Source organism: Schistocerca serialis, chromosome 11, assembly GCF_023864345.2.
Source record: "Schistocerca serialis cubense isolate TAMUIC-IGC-003099 chromosome 11, iqSchSeri2.2, whole genome shotgun sequence".
Classification (NCBI taxonomy): Eukaryota; Metazoa; Arthropoda; class Insecta; order Orthoptera; family Acrididae; genus Schistocerca; species Schistocerca serialis.
Genome location: NC_064648.1, coordinates 31,951,496 through 31,979,005, shown reverse-complemented (window position 1 = coordinate 31,979,005; position 27,510 = coordinate 31,951,496). Strand labels below are relative to the sequence as shown.

General features: G+C 42.8%; 1 protein-coding gene across 1 annotated transcript in view; it reads right to left on the bottom strand.

The window, feature by feature from the left end:
* Positions 1–1,574: 1,574 nt before the first annotated feature.
* Positions 1,575–27,510, bottom strand: part of LOC126427149 (poly [ADP-ribose] polymerase tankyrase-1-like) — a 37,268-nt gene continuing 11,332 nt past the window's right edge. The window contains exons 2-3 of the mRNA XM_050089375.1: positions 26,139–26,264; positions 1,575–2,147 (exon numbers count right to left, since the gene is read on the bottom strand). Coding sequence (XP_049945332.1) covers positions 1,649–2,147; positions 26,139–26,264 — 625 coding nt within the window. The 3' untranslated portion in view covers positions 1,575–1,648. The remainder of the gene's footprint in view (positions 2,148–26,138; positions 26,265–27,510) is intronic.

The following is a 27,510-nucleotide window of genomic DNA, read 5'->3' as shown; positions in this document are numbered from 1 at the left end:
ATGTGAAGCTCTTGCGGCACCGGGTGATTCGGCGGTTTGTGAACGGCGATGCTTCGTGGCTGTCGGTTTCCCGAATATTGTGAAGCCATGTGTGGCGTTTCTCTTTCGAACGGCGAGATTCAGAAAATTTAGTGTGTTTTCTGTTTCCGATCATAGCCTGGTGTGAATGTGTGGGTCTAAGTTGTTTGTCTCGCCGTGTAGCGGTTACACACGTGACCGCCTGCTGCGCCACAGGTGGGCCCTGGCGGCCGATGCTGACTGAGGGGAAGTTGCAGGTCCGTCTCGCAGCCGAGTACTGGAGGCTGGCGGGCGCGAGTCTCTGTCGCGGCCCCACGGCTGGCTCGCGAGCCCTCACCCCAGCCACTCACCGTCACGCCGCGCGGCGAATCCGCTGCCGGCGCATGCGCGGAGAACGCCTTCCCGCTCCCCGCCACCACTGCTGCTGTATTCTGCACTGTTCCCTTAGCTGCAGCGTCACACTGAAACCTGAAATCTGGAAAAATAAGTTGCTGTCGATACGGAAAGCAACCTTACACGCTGAATCCAGCCAGTTCCCTTTCGACGTCAACATTTTATGAGTCTTTCACATCGCTTGGCACTTTATAAGAACCCCCTCTGTGCACACTGGACATGTATCTCTTCCATCTCTGTAACCACCAGGTATTCGCTTCAGTGCAGCACTGTTGTCAGAGGAACCGTGTTTTAAAAGTTAGTTGTCGTAGTGCGTTTCGTTTTTGAAATCCCCGCTGCTCGTTCCGCCATTTTTATTAAACGCCGTAGACTCAGGTGACGAAAGTTAGGAAATAACGACACGCTCATGTACAGATGGCGACAGTATGGGAAAGTGTGTAATTTACATCGAGAGTCAGATCTACATTTGAATTAACGTAACAGCAAGTCGCTCATTAGAATCTCACCAACAGCTGGAAGCACTTGCTCGATTAGTGGGCCAAAGTAGAGAATTTTATTTATTTTACTTTTCGTCATAGTGTCAACTCTACGAATCTGCCTGATGTGTGACTCATTCCGTGTGCAGTGTTGCCTGGTATGTGGTGTAACTCTTGCTACCAATGTGAGGCTGCAATTAAAGACGGCAAGTATTTGCCTACTGCAGATACATAAGTGAACTCGGCGTGAGATCGCAACTGAAGACACATTCTGACTGAACGACTTGTGTGCCAGTAATCTGAGTATGGTGCAGTTTATGCTGGTGTAACATAGCACCACGCACGCTAGCAGCATATAGTTTCCAGTAATGGGGTAATGCAGTGGTCTGGTCCGAACAACGAACGTTAGTGCGGCTGCATGATGTGGTAGACAACCGACAATATTGCGCCATTCGTGTCTTCAAAGAGATTGAGTGCTGACGTTATCTTGAGAGAGACAGGCGGTGCTTAGTAATAGTGCAGTGTTTATCAGTTGTTACTCAGCTTTTGCAAAAACTGATCGTGAAGTATTTTACAGACTGAAGGGCTCCTCAGATTAGTTTACAGGTATCTCTCGTCGTTGTCACGGTGTTACCAGAGTTGTCATACGCAGCACAAAATGGTATGTACAAATAAATGAACAAAGGATTGATTTTTTGTATTCTTTATTTGAAAGACCAACGCATATGGTGTAACTGCTTGTGCTTCCTGAATGCCGTATGTCAGCGTTGTGTCAGCATATCCACCAGCTCCTGCTTTCCCCTCTTCCTGGCGACGTCCAGGGGGGTCCTAGCTTCGTCATCCAGGGCCCCCCTGTCCGCCCCCGCCAGGAGGAGCTCAGCCGCCGCCTCTGCGTGACCCCACATTGCCGCCCTGTGCAGCGGCGTCCGCCCCCGCCGATCCCTGGCGTTGGGGTCAGCAGAGGCGCCGACCAGCAGCCGCACCACACCAGCGTGGCCATTGAATGCAGCACAATGCAGGGGCGTCCACTGCTCCAGGCTGTCCCTGGCGTCGACCTCCGCGCCGGCGCCGACGAGGCAGCTGGCCGCCGCCACGTGACCCTTCTCTGCTGCCACGTGCAGGGCGGTCCAGCTGCTCCCCCACCCCTCCTCCCTCGCCCCCACGTCCGCCCCCGCCGCCAGTAACTCGCGCAGCTGCTCCGCCGCGCCCTGCCTGGCCGCCTCTATCAGCCTCCTCCCTCTCTCCTGTTGAGAGAGGCTCCTGCACAAAACACCGACACTCTCTCACTCTACTACACACACCGAATGAAAGAAACCGTCACAGACGCCAAACTGCTGCCAGTCCTGAATACACTTCTGCCCAGCCACGAGTTACAAATCTAGAAATCTTCCCTCTGTGATACAGATCAACCAGCGTATCGCAAAACATACATACCAGTATCCCATAATTGAAATCTGCATCCACTTCCCATTAAAAATTGGTGCACTGCATCCCATTACAAGCTGTTGGGAGGCTCAGTGGCTGGACGTGAGGGATAATAAGTTGCGAGCGGTGAAGGATTCTGTCCGACCGTGGCTCACCTCCTTCCGACAACGACGCGCTGAGGAAGTCGCCCTTACACGGCTTAGAATAGGACATTGTCCTTTGACTCATGGTTTTCTGTTACGTCGTGAGGAGCCACCAACGTGTCAGACGTGTGGGGCACAGCTGTCGATACGGCATATTTTAACTGAGTGTGTTTTATATGCAGGTTTGAGGGACGATTTCAGTTTCCCACCGGACCTACCCTCTCTTTTAACTAATAATGAGGCGAGTGTCACTAGAGTTTTACGTTTTTGTGTGTTGTCTGGCCTTCTTCCCAAAATATTGGGATTGAAGTCTTAATGTGCTGTCCAGTGGTTTGGTCACCCATTATTTGTAAGTGGTCACTCGGCCACCGTTACTTATTTTTCCCTGTTTGTACTGCTCTTTTATTTTTAGTTTTATCTCCCTGTTTTGATGTGCTGTGTCCAACCTTGCAATTTGAACAATACCACTTCTCTCACGATTCGGCTCTGAATTGAACTTTTGGGAACGGGCGCTGATAACCTCGCTGTTTTGCGCCCTAAAACACTAATCATCATCATCATCATCTACAAGCTGTTTCAACTTTTCCTCCTAATTCACTCCAAAGAGTCACCTCCTGTGGCCTCAGCATACTGTTGTTAGCCGATCTTTGAGCTTCAGAGAAACATACCTCTAATGCTAGCTTGTGTTTAGAGCAATCCTTTGCCGACACTTGGGAAGAAAACACAGGCAAGTAATGACATCTCTAATTACTAAAATACAACTTCCTCGTCTGTTAACAAAACGTAGGTTGCAACACGGGCAATATTATTGAAAGCGAGAGATGTGAATATTTGATCCAATACTGCGTTTATGTATTACTCTACATAAATGTTGTCTCCATCAAAATATTCTTTATTACATGTGAATAGAATTCTTCCTGTGTCTCCTCCGCTTCCTCATACAATTCTGGAAGTTTTGCTGTGATACCCTGTAGTTCTCGACTCTGTATGAAAAAGACAGCCCTTTACGGTTCATCTTAATTTTTAGGAACAAAATTTCACATCGGGTGATGGTGCAGCCAAGGGCGTCACCACAGTATGGTTTGTAGCCAAACACCTACGAGCACGCAACGAATTCTAAGCAGATGCGTTATCGCAGTGCAGAAATCATCAACTATTCCGACACAAATCTAGAGGTTTTTTTTTTCGGATTGCGTCATGCCGCTGGCGTTCAGCTTGTAGGTTTTACTGCTTGCTGACCGTTTCACAGTGTGACAGGAATTCGTGGTGCACCAAACTGTTGAAATCGAAAAATATTTACATCAGTCGTAAACACTTGCCGTACTGATAGATTCGACAAAAGCAAAATCTAATGTCTCTAAAAGGTTGATGAATTTGACTCCGTTCGCATAGCCAAATGTAATACAAACGCGATAATCCGCATTTACATTAAACAAATACTCGCCGATTCAACTAACACACCAATAACCTTTCCAAGAGGTGACAACAGACCAAATATCCCATTAGCCTGGTGTACACATACTTTTCACGCACGTTTACCAACACAACGACAAAAAAATCGTGCGAATCTCAGTTATAAAAAACGCAAAATGGCGATTTCCCCGTTACTTTTGAGCACTACTCGTGTCGCAAGAATTGTCGCGTTTAACCGGACCGCTGCACTATGTGTTGTTTAAAAACCGTATCGGACGGAATGTATCAGCTAATTCTGGATGAAGTTGTACACGAACACGCATTGACACGAACAGGCATCCGCTTTTATATTTCTAAGAGATACGGGAACGCTGACATATGATTCCTGTTCCCACGTTAATGCAATTTACTCCGTAATACCGTGTTTTTCTGGACAGGGCAGTCGCTGAGCTGGGAGTGAGCGGCGCCAGGCTGTGTGGCCAGACTGGGTCGCCGGGACAGCACTGTGGAGCGGAGAGGGCGCACGACTTGACGGACACACTGTACCGCGTCCAGGGCAGAGGGCGGCCAGGGCAGGCGACCCTCACAAGCGGCGCCCCCTACCGCCTGTCAGCGACTGTCCGACAGACTTCAGTATGTGCTCAAAGTATTTAAATAAAGTGTATTCCGTCTATGTACAATTGCGAGTAGTTTGTAATTTCGACCTGAGACCAGGTGTTTCCCCATGAAGAAGCAACCGCGTGCCTTCGAGCAGAGACCAGGTCGAATGTTAGGCTGAGCCGACAGCCGTGTCTGCAGACGCAGGCGGCTGCGGCGTGGCGCACGCGAGCTGCAGGAAGGGGCGAGCGTCGGCCGGGCTGCCCCCTGTACTCGGCTGGCTCGCCTGCAAGGGCTGCCGCCGTCTTCTCTGATGGCCGCACGGACGCAATTGACAGACTTCGGCTGCGGGACGGTAGTCGGCGCTACACCAGGATATTTTTAAAAGTATGGACTACACAATACATCGATATTTATTAAAATATCTATACCGACTCTCGATATGTTGAAAAAAGTGTGTATCCGCAGACAAAATATCGCGACACTCCTGCCTATAAAAATATCGGCTGCACATTGTAAATATACTGCTGCTTGTACAGTTGAACTATCGACTTATTATTACATATTCTGTACACCAACAATCCAACAGGGCGTGTACATGGAAAAGGAAAAAAATTCACACACTTTTCCTCGGCTTCTCGGTTAAAAATACACTTTCTCCAGGATCAAAATACACTTTTTCCGTGTTAAGCGACACTATACTCTTCCTCCCCACTGTAAAACTCATCACGTCTTTGATTGTTGCACCGACGTACAATTCCCCGGCACTTTAGAAAACGAAATTCAACGGGGAAAAAAAAAAAAAAGGTATGAAAGACCTTTGATGTCGTGCATTTGTTCTTATTATGGAGGTATAAATTCGGATTGCACTAAACACCGCATGTTACTTTCCGATGCATTGAAATCGAGATTGCGGTGAGCTTTTGTAAGCCAGCCATAGCTCAAGTCACGTGATCTCGCCAGCTGATGACAGCACACGACACGCGATGTAGTCAGCCAACAACAACATCACTCGTAAGTAGCGCCAACACACAAATAAGAAAACTTGATAGTTTAAATCAATATACACAGCGTTCACATATAATATTGGTCTGAAAGATTAGTAAGCTGCAAGAGAAGCTAAGGCTGCACATGTAATGTTGATGATCTGTGCGCGTTTTACACTTTAATACACGTCACACTAACCTGCCAGTAAATTTTTAGTACCGACCCAAATGTTATCTTCTGGACTCTAAATTCCTCCAAGTGGCTCGTCACCAAGGAGTTGATTTTTAAATGAGAGTCAAACGCTCTGTGATTTAATAAATTCATCGTACATTCTCGCACACAGTTCATCTTGCGTAAAAGGAAATTTACGCTGTACGTTTTTGAAACCACCATTCGCAGTAATTTCCCGCGACCTGTTAGAAATATGAGGTTCGTTTGAGCAGCTGACAGAGCGCCAGGTGGAAGGAGTCACCGCGCTTGCGCAGCTACGGGATGACGCAGGAGGCCCTCATGTTCGTACGTGTGAAGCTCTGAAAGATCTTACATTACGTCACGAAAGAAACAAGACATCACAGGATTACTTCAAGAACATCCGGATATCGTGCACCACGCTAAAATGCACAATTCGCCTTAAAGCGCACATTCCTAAGCCGAGATTCGGATGTTAATTTTCTTGCAGCACCAGTACTGCATGATATCATGTTTGGTTCTTTATTACGGTATAATACCATAAGTGCACTTGATGTGCAGCGAACAGTTGAAACTAGGCAATAGTGTGAAATTAAACACTTTGTTTCAAATAAACTGACTGCCTCAGCGGAAAAGATTAATAAAAGCCAAATCTCTTTAGCGAACCTTGAAAAATAACTTTATTCTTCTGCAAGGCGATTAATGCTTGACTGTCGAACGCGGAAATAAAATCTGAAACTAGTAACATACTTTAGCCTTCCTTGATTATGCGAACTTATTGTAACTCAGTTGATAGCTCCCGGTGACAAAAATCCGTTTTGTTTTAATTTAACGTGAGAGCAATAAACAGTAAAACCGCTGAACGTATACACAGGCCACGTGGAGGCGACCCACCTGCCCACCACAGCTCTGGCTGCTCTCTGCACCACATTTCCCAAGGGCGGCGACGTCAGATGGCGGCTCCCAGCCACACTTCTGTAACTACAACAGGGAGTAGGGACCGCTCACACGCCACTCAACTGCGCATGCGCGAGAGGCAGCCCGCACCTGTTCAGACGAATACTTTGCTGTTGGCAGACGCTTGTATGAGCACTGTGTTTTGTTGTTGTATGTGGCACATTTCCTTCGAAACTAAAGTTTTATTTTCGTTTCTTTTCTGTAGTTCGTGTTTTGTTGCTGCAGTATTATTCTGCAGTGGTAGGGTACAGCGAGAGTTTAAAGTAAAACGTTGGACGTTCAGGCATACCGATAAACATTTTGCTAAAAATGCTACCTGCCGCAGGCGGCACAATGAGAGGGGGCCTGATGGGTCATTCGTCCGCTTTAGTCACACATCGGGTTTGCCTGGAACACTTCATGCCTGCTCCCCTGTTCTTCCATTTCTTCAAACCCCAGCGACCTACCAGCTGCATTCTCTTCACCGTGAACCACCATCACCTAGTCGATTGGATCTGAGGTCATTCATCCAAACATACTTAACAGAAACTTCCTGGCAGATTAAAATTGTGTGCCGGACCGAGACTCGAACTCGGGACCTATGCCTTTCGCGGCCAAGTGCTCTACCGATTGAGCTACCCAAGCACGACTCACGACCCACCCCCACAGCTTTAATTCCGCCAGTACCTCGTCTCCTGCCTTCCAAACTTCACAGAAGCTCTCCTGCGAACCTTGCAGAAGGATATTGCGGAGACATGGCTTAGCCACAGCCTGGGGGATGTTTCTAGAATGAATTCTATATACTAAACAGGTTCTTTTGCTATTGACTGGTGACTGGCCACTGATGTAGAATTACTACACAAGACAAACGACTGCTACATCGGAATAATGATGATGTACTTTTCACTGCGGTTTGACTTGGGTTTATTCGTATTTGCATCATAGTGGTGAAATATTGCATTAGTTTCCTTCAGCATAGTTGTATATGCTTCACGGTCATCAGGCGTGTAGTCTTCGAATGCTACGTTTTTTTCGGGTTAGCAGTTTCATGAATTCATTGCTGGCACTGAAAACTGCTACCTTTGACAGAAATAGTGTCATTGTTAAACGTTAGTTCGGAACCGCCCATGTAGTGCTTTCGACTGTCAAACCTTAAGCCAAATACTGTACGACGAGACCGCCCAAGCATTTTCATACTTTCACCCCAAGATAAGGTGTTGTTCAGTTTCTAACAGCCTTCATCTCCTCCCGGTCTTCTTCCTCAATTTGCTACAACGCAGGCTCAAGCCTCTTACGTGTCTTTCGCGTGATCCGATTATCATCGACAAATAAACTTCTTTCAAAAGGTTATTCCTCAGTTGTAGGCGGAATAGGACACACATTGTCATATTTCCCTTCCTAAGGAACTAGCTCTTTCAACCTCTCCATTTTTCGCTATAGCACCAGTAACTCCTTTCTCTAAAGCATTCAGTTTATCCGTCACAGGCTGGATGCCTTTCTTATACTCCTCGTATTCTAATATCGGCTTCGTCTTCCACTCGTTGAACTAACTCTTCAGCTGTTCAAACGTCCTGTTTTCTTCGCTTGTTTAACAAGCTTTTAATCGTACTTTGCAAATATATTTAAGGAGAAATTTTAAAGTCTCACGTTTACTGTGATTTTTATCGTCGATAAACCGTAAGAATTTAACAGAATTCGATATCGTCAACGTCACAGCCATTGACATTCTTGTAACCTTTATATATCTTAAGTGTGCCTTTCAGCGTTTCATAGTCCTCGTAATTCGGCACATTGTTGTATCTATCTGCTGAAAATCTTACACTCGCAATCGAGCTCTAGACGTGTTTTATATCCATTTATTGTATTTACGTGCTAGCATTTGTAATTTTGTACAAATGTCCTCCTTAGTCGGCAAGTCTTATGACCCACTGGCGAGATTATAGAATTAGATGAACAGAATAATCTCTCGTTCGAGGCGAAAGATGTATGTGAAGTTCTCGAGTATGCAAATTCTAGACACGCCTTGAAAGATAATGTTAGAGAAAAAGATACCTCTCAATAAAAAAAATTGTAGTGTAGCTGTAAGCGGCAAATTTTGTCAATGAAACCGGACTCCACATGTTAGTGCTAAAGTCAACAATGCCTCTCACTGTTAAATTTAGTGATTGGGTGTTTGACGAAGTCTTTCCTTCCATTAGGGCGGGTGTACAAGGGAGAACTTTTGTCGTGCAACTGTCTCGCCTTCTGCACAGAGTCTGTACAATCATATGTAAGAGCGCACACACACACACAGCGACTCCCCAGAGACAACTTTCCAGTTGCTCCGGCCGCCGACAGAAGGGCGAAGCAACTGCCTCCGTCCTGTCCCCCCCACAGGATACACGAGCGCGTGTGCTCAGCCGACAACGCAGTCGCCATCTCTGCTGCCTGCAGTTGGAAACTTGCGAGTTCGTACACTGGCTGTTGTGAGGGACAAAGACATCGATAGTGAACTGATCGTAAATGAAGTAGAAAACAGGCCTGCACTGTTCAATATAGAAATTTTGAAAGATTATTCTGACGCTAATTTCAAAAGCAAAGTGTGGGAAGAACTGTGTGTAGTACAATCTGGGGACGTCCTCCACAAAAGAACGCCAAGCAGACAAGTTTTTATTTTGCAGAGTTGCTTTTATTGGCATACTTTCAACATTATTATTATCTTACACTTCTTAAAAATGTTTTGTGAATATAACAGGTAAGTTTTTCAGTATTGTTGAATCGAAGCGAAATGAGAGTCCATTGCACTGCCATGGAACAGATCCTCCATGAGACGTCGAATAGGTTTTAAAATATCTGCGTATATCGACAGCAGATAAAACTCCAGCATGGTCTATAGGCTGCTGAGGACATTCGTAAGCAATATCTGTAAAGTCTGTTTCATCTCTTCTGCGTACAAAATTGTGGAGCACACAACATGCTTTAACTATTGTACGACAGAAATCGACGGTAACATCATTAAGGTCTACGGAAAAATGTGCCATTTGTTCAGCAGTATGCCAAATTCAACCGTATGACGAGTAGTTTTACGCCTACAGTTGAAAATTTTCTTCAACGAGGTTAGCATTTTAGTAGCAAATGGGCGTAAAATGTGCCTCAATAAAACAAAAGCTTCAGCAAACAAACAAAAAGGCTTTACTTTGCCTTCTGGATCGTTAGGCGTTGTTCAGTATGTTCAGAAGGTTACGTCATAGCTTTTCGCCCATATACGAATTATTAAAAACTGCGGAATCACCTGCTGCTCCATTTGCACCGACATCTATGAAGACAAATAGGTTTTCAGCATCGACCCGTGCCATCAATACCACAGGAAAGATTTTTTTATAAGTTAAAACTTCTGAGCCAGAACTTTGAAGTTGTATTATTCGAATACGTTTTCCATCTGTATAATGTTGCAGAAATGGGTGTTTTTATAGAACTGTTCTGCCAACAACTCTTCCTCACATTCTTTGGCATAACCATACATTGCAAAACATTCCATATTTCAGTGCATGTCGCTTTCACTCTTTTGCAGACTGTGCTATCACAAATGAAGTAGTTGTATGGAAGATCATTTAAACTTGATCCAGTTGCTGGATACCTGGAAAGTTATGTAACTGAATAATAGTAGTTTTCATTTTTATTTCACGAAAATAAATTAACATCTACAACAATGTCAAACATTTCAATTTATTGTCCATTTCCTAGGAACACTGGTACAACAAAGGCGGAAAAATCGAAGGACATGCTCAGCAAGAAAATTGCGTGAGCAAAAATTGGCCAAGTCGGGACAACCAGCAGCGGAAAGCGTGAAAGTACAAATTTTACGATCAACTTATTTCTTCTACCAACCGTAGAAGTACGTGATGCAAGTGGAAATGCTGAAACAGTAATAAGCAATGAGGAACCCGAGGAAACAGAACCTTCAAAGACCACAAACCATTAAAGGCCACCCATTGTTCTATCTCCACATGCCTCCTACAATCCAAAGAAGAAAAGTTACGAAGAAACTTTACTCAATATACTTCGAGAGAAGAAAGAAACTGCTTCCTCAATGGATGACCCTCCAACACAATTTGCATTGTCTCTCGTAGGTACACTGAAACCAATACCCACACACGAAATGATTGATGCACAAATTGAGGTTATTCAGGTAGTGAGACTTTTCCAGGACACGTGTGTACCAAATGACACATGTGATAGTTCCAGTCGTGGCGTTCGGTGTTCTAGCTTCTCCACCCCTGCACGAGTGTTTACTGGAACATCTACGTCCGACAACCTACTACCAGAAACAGCTCCTAAACCATCCTTACTTCTCCTCATGATTGAGACAGTGTAAACTCATACCCGACAAATTTTTCTGTGCCTCCACATGGATCAGAAACTATGTACCATGTCACTACACGCAACAGTGTTTAAACTTTATACCTGCACTCATTTTCTGCAATTTCCATCAGTTGCTTTGGACATGTTTTATACAAAATGTAATGATTACTGTTCCTAACTGGATTGCTCGAATTAATAAATATGAAACTAAATAAAAATGTGTAATTTCAAAGCAGAAGCAACAATAAAGCAACAATGACGAAATGGTTGCGCGACAGTAAGTCTTCCGTGTACGCCTGCCCTTAGAAAACACAGTGAGTACAGAATTAAAGAGATGTATCGAGGCCAAATAATTCACTTCGTAAGTTTGAACAGTAATTTACATCAATTACTACCTCATCTTGTCCCTAAAAATGAAAATTTGAAACATGTTTGCACTCTCGAAATTATTTGACAATGACTGCGATTACACTTACCGTGTCATGAGAGTGCAGAGAAAAAATTTGCAAAGGCACCACGGGCAGACGCCACAAATAGAGAAGAAATGCCGAGGGTCGAGTACATTCCAAATTCGATAAATCTCAACCAAAGAATGAAGGAAAACTTGAGCATCGACTACCACATGAACTATTTCAATATAGAGGATGATGACTACACCAGAGACGAACTGGTTAACGATATCAAATATCTCCGTGAGGCTAAGTTGTTAGCATAATTTTGTAATGGGTGGAGACCCGTTAAAATTGTTGAAAAAAGTGCAAAACCTTCAATGCCACCTGAAGGAAACCCCGGAGGGATTTTTTGTTTCAAGTCCTCTCTCATCTTCCACCTTCCAGGGTTTTCTCTCTCTCGATGATCCGCGACGTGATGGGAGCTGCTCCTTCTTGCATCTGTCGCCCGTCTTTAACTGAGGGGGCAGAACACAGGAACAGTGGCGACTCGATAGCCTGAGGCAGACCAGGGAGCGAGGTCAAGCATTTGCAACTTGTACGTACAGTTGGTGCGGTAATGCAGCACTTTCTGCAAGCACCGAAAGTCACCTTATATCTCACACGAAATGTGTTCTTTTTGCCAGATACGTGCAGCTCGTCTGAAGAGACGAAATGCAAACTTCAGTTCTAATTTTCAGCTGGCATGACCATCCCATCTGCATTTCCGTAACGAGTAAAGCAAAACACGTACTGCAGTAATTTACACGGCGAAAACCTCGGCGACATCTGTTGACGGAAGAGACAAGCTGCTGACAACGCCGTCACATCCTGCGTCTCTTAGTGTGCCACAGATTACAACAGGGAATGCTTCGCAGCGGTTCGTGCACACAAACAGTGTTACGAAAACTGAATTAGCAGAACCATGGATTAAAAAAATATATATTGTGTAAGAAAATTTTCAACAATACTATTAAACATGGAAGGAGCAACACTTGGTAACCATTTGGGAGAGTATTACAGTGGTTTTAGAAAGTGCAGATTTTGCTCAGAACAGTTTTTCAACCTACAGTCCGTAATTCGTCACAGATTTACAAAGTCCAAAGATATAGTTGTAACATTTATATATTTTAAAGATGCATTGGACTCGGTTGATAGGGAAACACTCGAAGTGAACAGAGAATTTGCCATCAAATCTAAATCAGCAAACCTTATTCGTTGAAACACTCACGAACACCACATCAAAAGTAAATTTTCGGAGTGATATATCGAAGGCATTCGACATAAAAACAGGTGGAAGGCAAGGTAATGGCTTGTCTCCACTCCTTTTAACTGTGCACTAGAGAAAATAGTAAGAGAGTGGAAACAAAAACTGAAAGAGCAGAAGCTATCACCAGTCAAGACTGGGAACTAAAAACAAAGGTATTGAAATTCACTGTTTAGCATTTGCGAATGATTTTGCCATTCTTTCTGAAAATCTAGCAAATGCTGGAATACAAGTCAGTCTCTTAGAAGAAATAGCCAACAAAGCAGGTTGAATATCTTAGAAAATCAAAATTTATGACAAATATAAAAAAATGCTCCAAAATCCCTAGTAACAGATATAGGCCAGAAAAAGATGGTAAATAAATTTAAATATCTGCGAGAAATTGTCCAAGAAAATGGCTTAGAAAAATTTGTTTTAGAAGAAAGAGTACATAAAATCGAGAGCACTTCTGAAATAACAAGGAATATCTGCAACTAAAAGTGCCTATCTAAAAATTTGAAGATACAGCACTACAACACTGTAGTAAAACCAGAGTTTCTTTATGGAAGTAAATGTTTAGTACCAAACTACAAATTACACAACACTTAAGTCTTACAAAGGAATTTGAAAAAAATTTGGAAAACAAAAAAATACAGAGGTATGGAAATTAGGAAGCAATGAAGAAGTTTATCGCAACATTGAAAACATAAATGGAACACTACGAAAGAGGCAATTGCTATTTTTCTATTTTTTGGACACTTACACAGAATGAACAGCAAGAGGTTAACCAAACAGATTTTTAGATATCTTTGGGACAAGAAGTCAACAATAGCCTAGACTCAAGAAATTAGGGAAGATATGGAAAGAAACAACATGAATGAGAAAGATGAAACAGAAAGAGATTTTCAAGAGGAAAGCGTAAAAAATTGAATGATTCCAAGGCATGAGGGAGAAAAAGACAGGGTCAAAATGGTCCCAAAAGAGAAAAAGGATACGTAGTGAAAAGATGAAAGAATACTAGAGGAAAAAGAAAGAACAACAAAGAAGGAAGCTTTGAAGTTGGTGCGTGGTCCTTAGATGACTCAAACAAAGAAAAAAATTTGAAGGTTAAAGAAAATAAAACTTAAGGAATTAAGAGCCTTTGCATAAGACCTCAGAATCAAGGTTTGTACAAAATGAAGAAAGCAGAATTTGTTGAAGCTACAGAATGAGTTTACTCAGCAGCAAATGATAGTAGTTTGTTTCACTAAGCTACTCGTGAACTGAAAAAAATAGTGAGGGAAAGTTGGGTCAAAGGTTACTCTGTAGTACATACAAAGAAAGGCCTGCTGGACTTGGTAAATCCAGAAAAGGAACGATTGGAAACAATTCGGCACATTCAATTCTCGACAGAGGTTTTCGAAGAAAAACAACTACAGTGCGCCACCACGAAAACAGGAAAACTAGGCCAAATCTTTCTGTTCAAAAAAGAACTGTTCACTTCAGTGAAAGAAAAGAAGCTACCGCTCGAGATTCAATTCTGTGATTGTACAGTAATAACGTTTGGCGGACAGCTAATATCATTACAATCAAAGACTCGAAGAAAGGTAATCGCTTGTACCACATGAAAGCTGTCAGAAAGGCTATAGAAGCAGCTACAAATGCAGTAAGAAAATTGCCCGATTACAAGTAAGGCGACAAAATGAAAACAATTGATGAAAATGATTGAATTTATGAAAATGATTGTAATCATGCAATTCTATCGAAAAGGAATTTAAATTCAACGATTCACACCTACTTGATCAGGTTGAATGAATAGTAACATCCAATGATCCAATGAAAATGTAAACACAAACACCACCAAATTTTACATTGAGGTCTACGAAATACCTTGAGGTGAAGGTACAAAGGGAAATAAAATAGTAAATATTGCTATATATATAATTGGCAAGAGAACTATAAACAAACTAACAACGAGAGCCTGTGTGGTCCTCGAGCAATGATTACTAGAAACATACTTGTGCGAGGAACTGACAGATAATGACGCTCTCTACACTAAGAAAGGGAGAGATCTGCAGGAAGGATTAGAGAAAGAGTTGTGAGCGAGACTCAAAAGAACTGTGAAGGTGGTTTCAGTCTGGACGATATCGAATATGCAGTAGCTTTTTTTGAATGTTCAGATTAAAATTGTTTCAGCTGTTAATTTTAACACAGTTACCCACTCCTTTGGCGGCGAAAAGGGAGCAACACCATTTGTACTTAAATAATGACCACCACAATGGCAGCAACAATATGAAGAGTTTTTTAGGCAAAATGTCTATTGCAAGACGTGTGACGAATCCTGCAATCACAAGGACAAATACTTCTGCAAAAAAGATAAAGGAAATGTGTGCAACTTGTGTCTAAGACCAAAGCATGAAGGTAAACAGCCAAGGATTTAATGCAGAAAGTGCAAGACACACAGTAGAGTCTCGATAGTTTGAGGTAAACGGGACCGGAACAACCTCGAACTGTCAAAAACTCGTACGATCGAAATTTAAATGGGAAAAAGAAATATTATAATATTATGATATTGTAAGTATTACAACTCAAATTTAAACTTTATTAAAACAAAAGTATTTACACATGCATTTGCATTGGCAGAATAACAATAATTATTTATTTAGCCAAGTAATAGTGAGGTGTCTGCGACGTTTGCTCGCGGCAGTGTGACGCCACCGGTGTCGCCTCAGGCTGCTGTTCCACAGAGCACATGGCGGCCTCGAGGCCAGCGCAGCCATCCGTGTGACTCGTCACCGGTGCAGCCGCTGCCTCGTCACCCTCGCACTGCCGTGGAATGTCAGCCGTGTCAATTACAGAAGAGTCTGTCACTTCCAACTGTTGGTCCGGATTTAACCACTCGCCTCCTGCCACCTCTTCACACCCTGGCAATCCACTGATTAAAGTACACAGTGGCTGATCGTCCTCATCTGCTGAATCTTCAGTTTCTGTGTCCGGCATACTTTCCTATAGAATTTTCCTCCACGACTTATAAATTGTTTCTGACTACTTCGCTCCAAGATTTGCAAACAAGGCGCGGATATCGTCGCACTGCAGTTCTCCTGCACTCGGATATGAGGACTCATTATCCGTGAGCGAAATTGCTTTGCATGGCAGTCCCCTTCCTTTTAAAAAATTCTTACAGTCAGGTACAAATGAGTTAAAAAAACAGTTCTTGAAGATTTCCTGATTCATCCAGGCATTATTCTGAAATGTATAGACAACCGGAAGAGCTGAGATGGATACATTCTCGAATGCTCTTGGCTTGGTAAACTTCCCAATCACAACTAGTTTCAGTTTGTGGTTTTAAGTCGCATTTGAAGCTGCCATAACTGTGAGCCGCTCTCTCCCTTTTTTGTGCCCAGGAGCAATTTTTCTCACAAGAAGCAAGTGTTCTAACTCTTAACATTTTAAAATTTAGCCCAGTTTCGTCAGTTATGATTTTTTTAAACTCTACGATAAATTTTGAAATGGCCCGAGCGTCACCAGAGAGTTTTTCCTCCACATACGTCTAGTTGACACACTCCATACCTCTTCTTCCACTTGTCGAGCCAACCCACATTAGCGGCGAAATTGTCATCTGCTTCCTGCAGCTGGCTTCTGAAAAACAAAGCTTTTTCTTGCAAGATTGGGCCAGAAATCAGATGACCCTTCTGTCTCTGTTAGGTAAACCACATGAACAATGCCGCACTTGTTTTTTTTTTGAAGTCCTACGTCTTTATACTTCGACAGAGATTCGTGTGAGCATTTCTGTGAAGAAAACTGTTCCAATTCAAGTCGCTTTCTTCGCCAGTCAGCAACAGTAAACTTCACTTACACCATATTCGAGAGCAAGTTTTTTTTATTGTTTCTCCTTTGTCAAGTCTTCTTAGTGCTTCTAATTTTAGATGCAAAGGCACAAATTTCCTCTTTTTTGTTACAGCAGTCATCTTTGTAAGGTGTACAACGGAACACACAGTCAACAAACAAAACGACACACAGCTCTGTACAGCACAGGTGCTGGAAACTACGGCGGCGTATGAACTCCCCAGTTTTGATCGGTAGCAGCCGGCAGCAGTCGGGGTATTTCGTGCCATACTGACGACAGATGTTCGTGCAACAGGGCAGCGAGCTAACCGTCGGTGTTGATTGCATTGTTGTCTGCTTTGTCACTAAGCTGTACTCTCCCTTTTATTATTTATCATGTCAGTGAAACAAAGAAAGTAGATCATTGCAACCTCTATTTTTTTTTCTTTTTTATTAAAGAGGCTCGCATTATTGGAAACTCGCACTATCGAGACTCTACTGTATTGCTTTGGTAAAGAATGCAAGGGTAATCGCAAGTGAGCGTGTGAGAAGATTTTAGAGTGCGAAAAGTGTAAAAGAAATAAGGCGGAAGCAGCCTCGGCAGACAACTCTGGCTTCTCTGATTGCCAAAATTGCGGTGACGAGCATGTGAAGGTAAGTGAAAACAAATGCTACATGCAAAGGAGAAAAAGACGTGGTGGTTACTGCGATAATAAATGTACTTGCAATGGGAGTGGCACTAAAAAAATTTAAAAATGCACTTACAAAGAAAGGAACTACTTTTCCGATTTCAAAGCAGAACAAGATACAGGCATACACACGCCACACTTGGCTGTGCGCGACGTCAAAGGAAACACATACGAATTTAGAAACAATGAATTTTGCGAATGGTTGCTGTCACAGAGTAACAGGGGCTATATGTGTATAGCACACAGTACAAAGACTTATGATGTGTACTTTATTTTACAGTATTGTGTAAATAACTGAATGAAGATCAAAACCATTTACCAAGGAACGAAGATTATAGTGCCAAAAATACCTTCCCTAAGGCTCAGAATAACTGACAGCATAAACCTTACCGTATTCACTCGAACCCAGTCTAAGCCGCACTCGAAAAATGAGACTAAATCAACGAAAAAAAAATTTCCCAATCTAAGCTGCACCTGAAATTTGAGGTTCTAAATTCAAGGGGAGAGAAAAGTTTTAGACCACTCTAAAGTGAGAGACAATTTAGGTCGAATGGATGAAGATAGAGCTACAGTAGTTTGGTCCGAGTCGTAGGCTTAACAGTTAAGCTTTACCAAGTAGCCATTTCTATGTCAATTAATCAAAATGACAGTCACCGTCACATTATTTATTTTCTCGCCAACCGGTTTCAACCTGAGATGGGGTCATCTTCAGGGCAATTTACACTGTAAAGCTATATCAGTAAGTAATCATGTACAAGCAATCGCTGCTATCTCCACGCAACTATTTTCTCTAAATATTCATTGCTGTGTGTCAGGCATTATACGGGTACTTTTCCTTTCTCACGTGCTTCGTCTGGTTTGAATCGATTGCTTATTTTGCTTTGATCTGATCTGATGAGTGCTGTTCTCTTTGTTATAGGTGTTTAAGTCACTCTAAGCTGCAAAACCATTATTGTACTGTGTCATTCACTGTTTGTCGCATACTGACAATGAGTGTTTACAACCTGTCCCCGCTTGCGGCATGGCTTGCTTTTGTACGCGCTACCGTGGCTTACAATAAAAAAGAAAAAGAGAAATTGTCTCATACAGGAAACAATGGCAAGAGACTGCTATTTGTTGTTACTTACACAGCTGCTTTCTTAGATAATGCCCAACAAAAACCAAATAATAGACAGCGTATGAGAGAAGATGTTGTGAACTGGAGTTTAGCGAAAAATTTTCTCCGTTTGAAAATCTTGGCAGACGCCTCTTTAGTGCATTGCATTCTGCACAGAAATCAAAGTCATCTTAGATTTAAAAATCTAGTCAGTTGCTGAGATTCATTTCTGACTATCACTATTCAGCATAAGAATAATACGAATATAAACATGACATGATATGTATATTCTTCCGCATTTGCTGTTGTCTCACTCTAGCTTCGTAGTTTATTAGGTAGACAGAATTTAAATGACACAGCAGCAAACACAAAAGAATACATGGCATAATGTTTACATTCTTCTACATTTTCTTTTAATTTATTTACGGATGCACAGGTTTTGGCGCCAGTATTTCTCTTTGTACCTGCAAAGTATACCTGTGTAGCGCTACATATATTTGACAGCAGAAGTTAGTTGTGGCGGCACCTACCAATATTTTTCAGAACTTCTGCTAACTTTGCACTCGATTCAAAGCCACAGGCGGTTTTATGAATTACAAAAACCGGAAAAAAAGTACGGCTTAGATCCCAGTAAATATGGTATCCAAGGCAATCTCGCGACGTTTTCCACGACATTCAGTCTGAAAGAGCTGAAAAAAGGTTACTTTCCACACTTCTTCAATAAGCAAATCAAAATTACGTAGGGCGACTTCCAGCAAACAAGTACTACGGTGTTTACATTGTGGTGTGTAAGGCTAGAAAAGCATTCTTAGAATGGCACGCTCAGGAAGTGGGTGAAAATTACGGGTTTGACTTCCAGAAGGAATTTTCAGAGTATTTCCATTCTGACGACATATTGCGCCGCAGCTGCCTTGAATTTAGGAGATATTTCCTGGACATTAGAAACATTGATCCTTTCCAGTACATAATAATTTCTAGTGTTTGTATGGCTATTTACAGGTCAGAATACATTGAACCTAATTGCTGTAGTCAAACATCAAAAGAAGGAAATGTTCAGCAAAAAGTAAATTGTGTGGTTGAATTCGTTTCCTAATGGCCAAAGGCATTCAACGGTGGAGAAGTTACAAAATGTGGCGTAAATGTCGACAGCTAGAACGCAAACACAAAAACACTTTACCAGTATCACAATTGCTTCTGGCACGGCTGTCCAGTGTGTTATTCGCCCGATACTATCGGCAACGGTCAACAATGAAACCATGATCTCTTAGAACCCACACAAGAGTTGGGGTACGCCGGTTGTAACTGTGTCGAAATATGGAGCTGTAAGTGGAATAGTTCAAAAGAGAACGTAAATGTCATAGAACCCCTGAATCCTAGAGATGTCTTTTTCGGCGCAAGAACCAACACTGATAAATTCAAGGTTACAGGCAAGAAGCTGCGATATACAGACATGGGCAGGCTATATCCAACAGTGATGTTTTACAAAGATTATATGTTGGTCATCCCGTACAGAAACTGAAGCCAGAAAAATATGACGACGAATGATTTCGTTTCGTTAAGTGCAAAGTGCTTGTGCTTCACGGCTTGTACCACTCTGTGCTTCCAGTTGAGCAGGAAATGCTTTTGTTTGCTCTACATTCAAAAAGTGTAGAAGAAAAGCCTGATGGTAGTTGCAACCATAGTGACGATGAGCGAGCTTTCGTACGAACTCTGACAACTATAGAGCTCAACAAAGCCATCGAGAAGGCTACACAATACAGGAAATTAATGAGGTGTGGCACTTTGAATGGGAAAGTAATTGACTGTTCACAGACTACGTTAAAACCTTCATGAAGGTCAAACTAGTCCTTGGCAAGGTAATTAGAAGTCTAAAGAAGAATACGGTTGAATTATCGAGGAAAAGTAAGACGTCAGGAATGACATTAACAATACTGAACCGAATGCTGGCAAGCGGGCTGTGTCCAAAATATGCAATTCCCTCTGGGGAACATTCGGCCAGTGACAGAACTCGTCACAAACAGAATTTATAGACAACATTGAGCAATGGTACGAGCTCTTACTCGAAATAAAAGAGAGACAACTAACGTCATACCGATCAACGAAGAAATAACACAGGTCTGAAAAAAAAAATATTTTTTGGAAGTTGCTTGAAATTTGATAACTGAATGATGTACTTTCAACAACAATTTCAAAAATGCAATCAAATTTTTTTCTGTCACGTCAGGTTTTCTCACAAAAAAGGAGTATTTAAAGGTATAGTAACAATAAAATTTTATTTTATTTATAAATAAGTTCTAAACTACATTTCCCGCACGCTTACACTTCTCTTTAATCTCACAAGTCATTATAATAACGCTTTCCCTTTCAAAGGAAGCTCCTCTTATTGCTTCTCCAGCTGTGGGCTCGTTGTGGATCACGACCTTTTATCATCCAGTAGTAGTCCGCTATCATGTTGACGTTCAGTCTTCCTTGATATATTCTTTCCATTTCTTGGATGTCTTGATGGAATCTTTCACCCTGTTCTTCACTTGCATCACCAAGGTTTGCAGGGAAGTAGTCAAGACGCGAGTGGAGGAAATGAACTTTAATGCTCATGTTACAGCCCATCTTCTTGAAGTTGTCGAGCATAGAGTCTCCTAGGAAACCTGTAACACCTAATTTAAAAGATGTCCATGCTGTCTTTTCTTAAGTTTCCATTTTGTCCACAAACTTGGGTTCTGTAATTAGTTTCCTAATGTCTGGTCCGACAGATTCCTTCCTTTAGCTTTGCCTCAGATAAACCAGGAAACTGTCCACAAAGCTACCTGAAACATTCCCCTTCTTTTGGCAATGCCTTAAATTGTTCCATCAGCCCCAACTTAATGTGAAGTGGTGGAAGTAACACCTTTTGGGATCCACAAGGCTTTTCCTCTCAACGTTCTTAACCCTTACCTGTAAGGTTATTCTGAAGGGCCAACCTTTTTTGATGGAGTGTTGCTTTCTATAGCCCTTTGTTGACCAAACGGCATTGAAATCACTTTTAAATCACCACGTAATGTCCATTTGTGGTCTGAATAGCTGTGTTTGCTTAAAGCCAGTTCTAGGCCTGCGTAACATTGTTTTAAGTAAACCAAATGTCCAACTGGTATAGAAACGTACTTATTGGCGTTGTGGGAAGTACTGCTTTAAGGCTTTTTTTTGTTTTGAAGAATCAATAAAAAGTCCACTCATCAGGAGCATATTCTATTTTGAAAAGGGCCGTAAGTCCAGGGGGGGAACATCACCGCAAAACACCATGTCACCTTCTTGAGGGAAGAAAGATACAAACTCCTTTTCCCTCGATCAATACCAAGAAAAGGATTTACCCGGAGCCAATATATGTTTATCTTTTAATCTAGATCCTAAAACCTCTGCCGATTCTTTAGAAAGGCCTAGGTTTAAATCGTTCAGTTCAGTTTGTGAGAATGGAACGCGATCAGTTGTGCCAGAATCGTAGCAATCTCTGTCTTCTTGCACTGCAAGAACAAAAATAGTAGTCTTCACTATGATTTCTGGGCTCCTCGAAACCATTGATATTCCGAAATGTACGGACTGCTTTTTAGATTGAAACCATTGCCTCAGTTCTTCAACACACAATGAACAAACTTTGTGTGGGGCCCAAGGTTTATCTAGATCACCTAACTTTATACCAAAATAGGCAAAATATACCTTTTCAACAAAATCGGAAATGTTCCTTTGTTGCAATTTAACGGTATAGTTACCACAAATGTAGCACAAGCAACGTGGCGAATTTATACATCCTCTGGTAGCCACTGTCCATGGAAGAACTTCACAGCACAAGGAAACAGTCACTAGTTTAAAGCAACAACAACAACATCACGTGAACAGCACAGAGTGAAGAGGTACTGTGAACTGGAGGACAACAGCAGCAGCTCACTGCTCGGTAATGGCGGGGAAGGGGCAGCACGGCAGACAGGCACTGACCTGAAAATACTGCTGGTTTCTCCTGATTACTCTTATTTTGCGTACATCTAGTATAAAAATTCACTCACTATAGTGCTGAAATATCGAAAAAGTGAAAACTAGAGAAGCAGTTTCTGAAATAACTGTACGTGATGGTATTTTTTCACTAATCTTCCCGAAATCAGTGTTGAAAACACTATGAAAACCACTTGATACATTTCGAACGATTTTTATGTCTCAGACCTGTGTAATCCAAGTTATATATCAGTACGATGTCTAAGATTGTAGAAGTACCAACCTATTTGTGTCCGCATTCACCACTTCCAACACTAGAACGAGGCCGTACGATATGCTCGATAGATTAGGTGATAAAATTGTGTCCTACGACACTCTTGTTTATATTGACGATGGTACAAATACTGTAGAAACAGGTTGCACACTTTGCGAATTGACTGACTAGTTTGCTAAAGATGATTACAGTACTGAATGGACAGGAACAGGACCAAAAAGTTGTGCATACAAAACGTACAAAGGTAAACAGACTACCAAAATCACAAGGCTTCACTTAACTACTGCAGTGCTAAAGGTTTTGAATATGGAAACAATGGCCGAGCTGGTACATGGATCACAAGACAAAGTCATAATAACCAACGATATGTTAACCACACACAAGAAAACAAAGAACTTTGTAAGTACAGCTATAGGAAAGGAATTTAACTGTAACTACGATAAGCTTATAACTTTAGAAGAGAATACAGTATGATCGATACACTTCCCTGGGGGTTATCAATTAATAATGAAATAAAATCTACATGTATAAATAGAATACAGCTATGCTTTCCGCGAGATTACAGAATGCATTGATGATACTGATTGTTGCTGGATAATAAAATAGAGATAACTGAAGAGACACCTATCAACCAGTAAATAATTGAGGTGTCTTGTAAGCACATCACAACTGTCCGATTTTAAAGGGTGGACACCCTCTAAAATTTTCGCGTGTCGTTGCAGAAAGTCATTGCAAAAATGCGCTCGCAAGAAAGTGGTAGCTAAACAGCGACCACGGAAAAGTGCCTGCCGAGCGACGACTGAGTGCAGCCTGGAAATCGCAAGAAAGTGGACGCAAGAAAGTGGACGCAAGAAAGTGGACGCAAGAAAGTGGACGCAAGAAAGTGGACGCAAGAAAGTGGACGCAAGAAAGTGGACGCAAGAAAGTGGACGCAAGAAAGTGGACGCAAGAAAGTGGACGCAAGAAAGTGGACGCAAGAAAGTGGACGCAAGAAAGTGGACGCAAGAAAGTGGACGCAAGAAAGTGGACGCAAGAAAGTGGACGCAAGAAAGTGGACGCAAGAAAGTGGACGCAAGAAAGTGGACGCAAGAAAGTGGACGCAAGAAAGTGGACGCAAGAAAGTGGACGCAAGAAAGTGGACGCAAGAAAGTGGACGCAAGAAAGTGGACGCAAGAAAGTGGACGCAAGAAAGTGGACGCAAGAAAGTGGACGCAAGAAAGTGGACGCAAGAAAGTGGACGCAAGAAAGTGGACGCAAGAAAGTGGACGCAAGAAAGTGGACGCAAGAAAGTGGACGCAAGAAAGTGGACGCAAGAAAGTGGACGCAAGAAAGTGGACGCAAGAAAGTGGACGCAAGAAAGTGGACGCAAGAAAGTGGACGCAAGAAAGTGGACGCAAGAAAGTGGACGCAAGAAAGTGGACGCAAGAAAGTGGACGCAAGAAAGTGGACGCAAGAAAGTGGACGCAAGAAAGTGGACGCAAGAAAGTGGACGCAAGAAAGTGGACGCAAGAAAGTGGACGCAAGAAAGTGGACGCAAGAAAGTGGACGCAAGAAAGTGGACGCAAGAAAGTGGACGCAAGAAAGTGGACGCAAGAAAGTGGACGCAAGAAAGTGGACGCAAGAAAGTGGACGCAAGAAAGTGGACGCAAAATGTCGTTGCAGGAAGGTGGCTGCCGTCTTTTCGTCAAAACATGCGGGTTCGTGCCATACCGCTGCCTTACTTAAAATCGCCACGATTTCGCAAAAAAATGACTGCTAAGAAGTGGCTGACATCTTTTGCGCACAAAGATGTGAGTTCAAAGAGGCGACCACTTTTACGCAAAATGTTTTAAAATCTGCAGTGATAAGATGCGAAAAATTTTTATGCGGAAACTATGTTAATATTTTTACGTGGAAAACATGTGGAAATGATGAAAATAGTCTTTTCGATACAGTTTTCTTTAAGACAAACAGCGAATTTTTAAAAAGGAAATTGGAAATATTTAACAGAAAATTAAAGTGGAAATTTTATGAGACAAAAATATTTTTACAAAAAAATATGTGGAAACGTATATTCAGAAAAAACCGCGTCGAAATATTTTCAAGTCAGGAACACGTCGAAATATTTTCTAGTCAAAAACACGTCGAAATATTTTCAAGTCAAAAACACGTTGAAATATTTTCAAGTCAAAAACATGTGGTGTCCCATACCAACGCCTATACTACTGGCATAGTTTGAAACAGTGCTATAAAACTGAAAGAAATCAGGCAACGAAATTTCAAATAAAGCATTGACTCGACAATGCACAGTGAACTGCAAGTTTGTAGGCGAGACAAACTCGTCCCATCATTCAGTAAGGAATTTGTTTTTAACATCAACCATCCGTGATCTGAAGATAAAGTGGATAAAAGAGGGGTTAAGAGGGAATTGTAAGTTCCACAAGATGTATATCAAGGTTAACTACTACCAGTGCAGATTAAAACTGCGTGCCGGGCCGAGACTAGTTTGGGAACTTTTCCTTTCACGGAGAAGTGCTCTACCACGAGCTACCCAAACACGACTCGCACCCCGTCCTCACAGCTTTACTTCCGCCAGTATCTCGTCTCCTACCTTCCAAATTCACCACACTCCTCTGCAGAGTGAAAATCTCACTCTGGTAATATCAATGCCTTAACGCAGCAGTACGCAATTATGTCGAGTGTTAATCTGGTCGGTAAATTGGTTGGAAATCTATTTATTGTGCTGCGACAAGTTGGAGGTGCTCTGCCCCCTACGATTCTTTCTCGTGTGCGCCATGTTCAAAGGGCAGTAGGCAGTAGTTACCTCAAAGCAAACAAGAGCAGGAAAGTAGGCGTAAGAGAACTACAGCTGTAGTATGAGCACTGCTTCTCACCTATGGTTGGTTAAAGCAAGTTTCTTTTGGTCGTTCTTGGTCTGCGTATAAAAAATCATACTCCCTCAGAGCAAACTATCCCTCCTGAAAGCCTCCTGAAGCGATTGCGACATTGTGATTTGTATCATTGGAAGATTCAGCCTCTAGATGTTTTGTTTGCTCCGTGCCTATAAAACGTATTATCGCATTATCTGCACGTGCACCTCGAAGGAAGACCAGTTCCACGGTTTAAGGTCCACGACAGTGTTCACCTTCGATCTCGATGGTGTGAAGCTTTGTGACCACCGGGAAGCGCTGTTTTTCATTTGGTGCTTGTGGTTCAAGTTAATTATCTGTCCTGAACATTTCTCCAATGTCGACGATGTCTATTTTGTTATGTGTAATAGGTGTGTCTCATAGGAGGTTTATCTCTGTACATCACGGACACTCACTTTCTGTAGCCCTCCTCATGAAGATGGTGAAACATTAGCAGCTAATATATTCCCCCATCACAACTGTTAATACTATCCAATGAGCCTCACTGAAGACTGAATGTGAGATCTCGCACTCAAGAGGTTCCCTGTGAGAACTTCCACACAGCTGTATACTCACTCATGTGACATGTAGGTTTCATTGAATAACAGTGCACTGACACAGTGGCTCCGAACCCACTTCCTTCGGAACTAATTTCTAAGATACGTAAACACCATCAAGAGCAGCAGGTACATTAAATACACATATAAAACGAAGAAATAATTTTTCCTGACAACTGTAAGCTAAGCTTTATCGAAAATTTCAAGAATACTTAAATTAGATGTTTTTAGTGTAATATTTGGTTGACGCGGCACTGAGTGTTCAGGCCGGCAGCACTCACCGCAGGTGAGAGACGGTCGCGTCGTCTGGTGGCGGCGGAGTGTGGCGGGCAGCCGCGGCAGAAGAGCAGCCGGGGTCGCCGAGTGGCCGAGTGGCAGGGCTGGGCCTGCTGGAGCCACGGCCCGCGCTGCAAACAGGGGGCGACTGTTCAGAGTGGGGCGCGAACCACAGCCCGAACGTAGGGGACAGCGACTGTGCTGCACTGACAGCACGACTGCCGGGCAGAGTTTTGGAAGCAGTTCAAGTCAGCTAGCTGTGACTTGCTTGTGAGTTTATTTGGAACCTAATGTATGGAAGCTGAATATCAGTAACAGAGAGGAGGGGGAGAGGGGAAGGGGACATAGGGGAAACAATCGGTCAAGTTCTGTTAACTTACGAGGGTCGTTTATTTAGTAATGCCCCACTTTTTTTCCCCATAATGTATTTATTGTTAAGAGTCAGAATTTGGTGACATACATCGACACGTCTTGCTCGTGTCCACTGTAAGACTGACACACTCGTCCTCTTCAAAGTTGTGTTCCCAGTAGAAAATCTTTAAGCGGCCCAAAGAGATGGAAGTCCGAGGGTGCCAGGTCCAGAGTGCAGCGTGGATGAGGCAATGCGCTCCCGGGCTCTTTGACTTGTGTGTGGGCGTGCATTATCGTAATAGAGCAAGATTTCTGCTGGCTTCTTGTCCGATTGAACACGACGGAAACGGTTCTCGTGTGAGTCTTCTCATATGACCCTGAATTGATGGTTGACCCTCTTGCCATCACATCCACAGAAATGACACCATCACAATCCCAGAAGGCTGTCACCGTGACTTTTCCAGCAGAGGGGGTCGTCTCTAATTTCTTCTTTTGTCACGAATGCGGGTGGCGCCACTGCATGGACTGCCTTTTTGTTTCTGCCACGAAGTGGAGCTCCCAGCTTTCGACCGCCGTAACAATCCGTGAGAGAAAGGCGTCTCCGTCTGTCTCAAAACGCTCTAATAGTTAAGATGAAATGGCCCTTCTTTGAATCGTGTAACCCGCTGTGAGCGTTACTCGAATCCATCGGGAGCACCGCTATCTGAATAGCCGAGATCCCTGATCATTGCAGACGCACTTCCAATGCTGAACGACAACTGTAGAGCCAACTGTCAAGTTTTGATGCACCGGTCGGCACGAATAATGGCATCTGCACGATTCAGCATGTCTGGAACAGCGGCTGTGGCAGGACGTCCGAAGTGTGGCTGGTCGTGAAGCTTGATTCTGCATTTCCTGAACGTGCAACTTTCACCACCCGTTTCCCAACTGTGCTATCAATTGCAGCATTGCCACACTGCACACAAACGTTTATGGATGTTCACCACGGTTTCTCTTCTTGCGCACAAAAACTCAATAACAGCATGC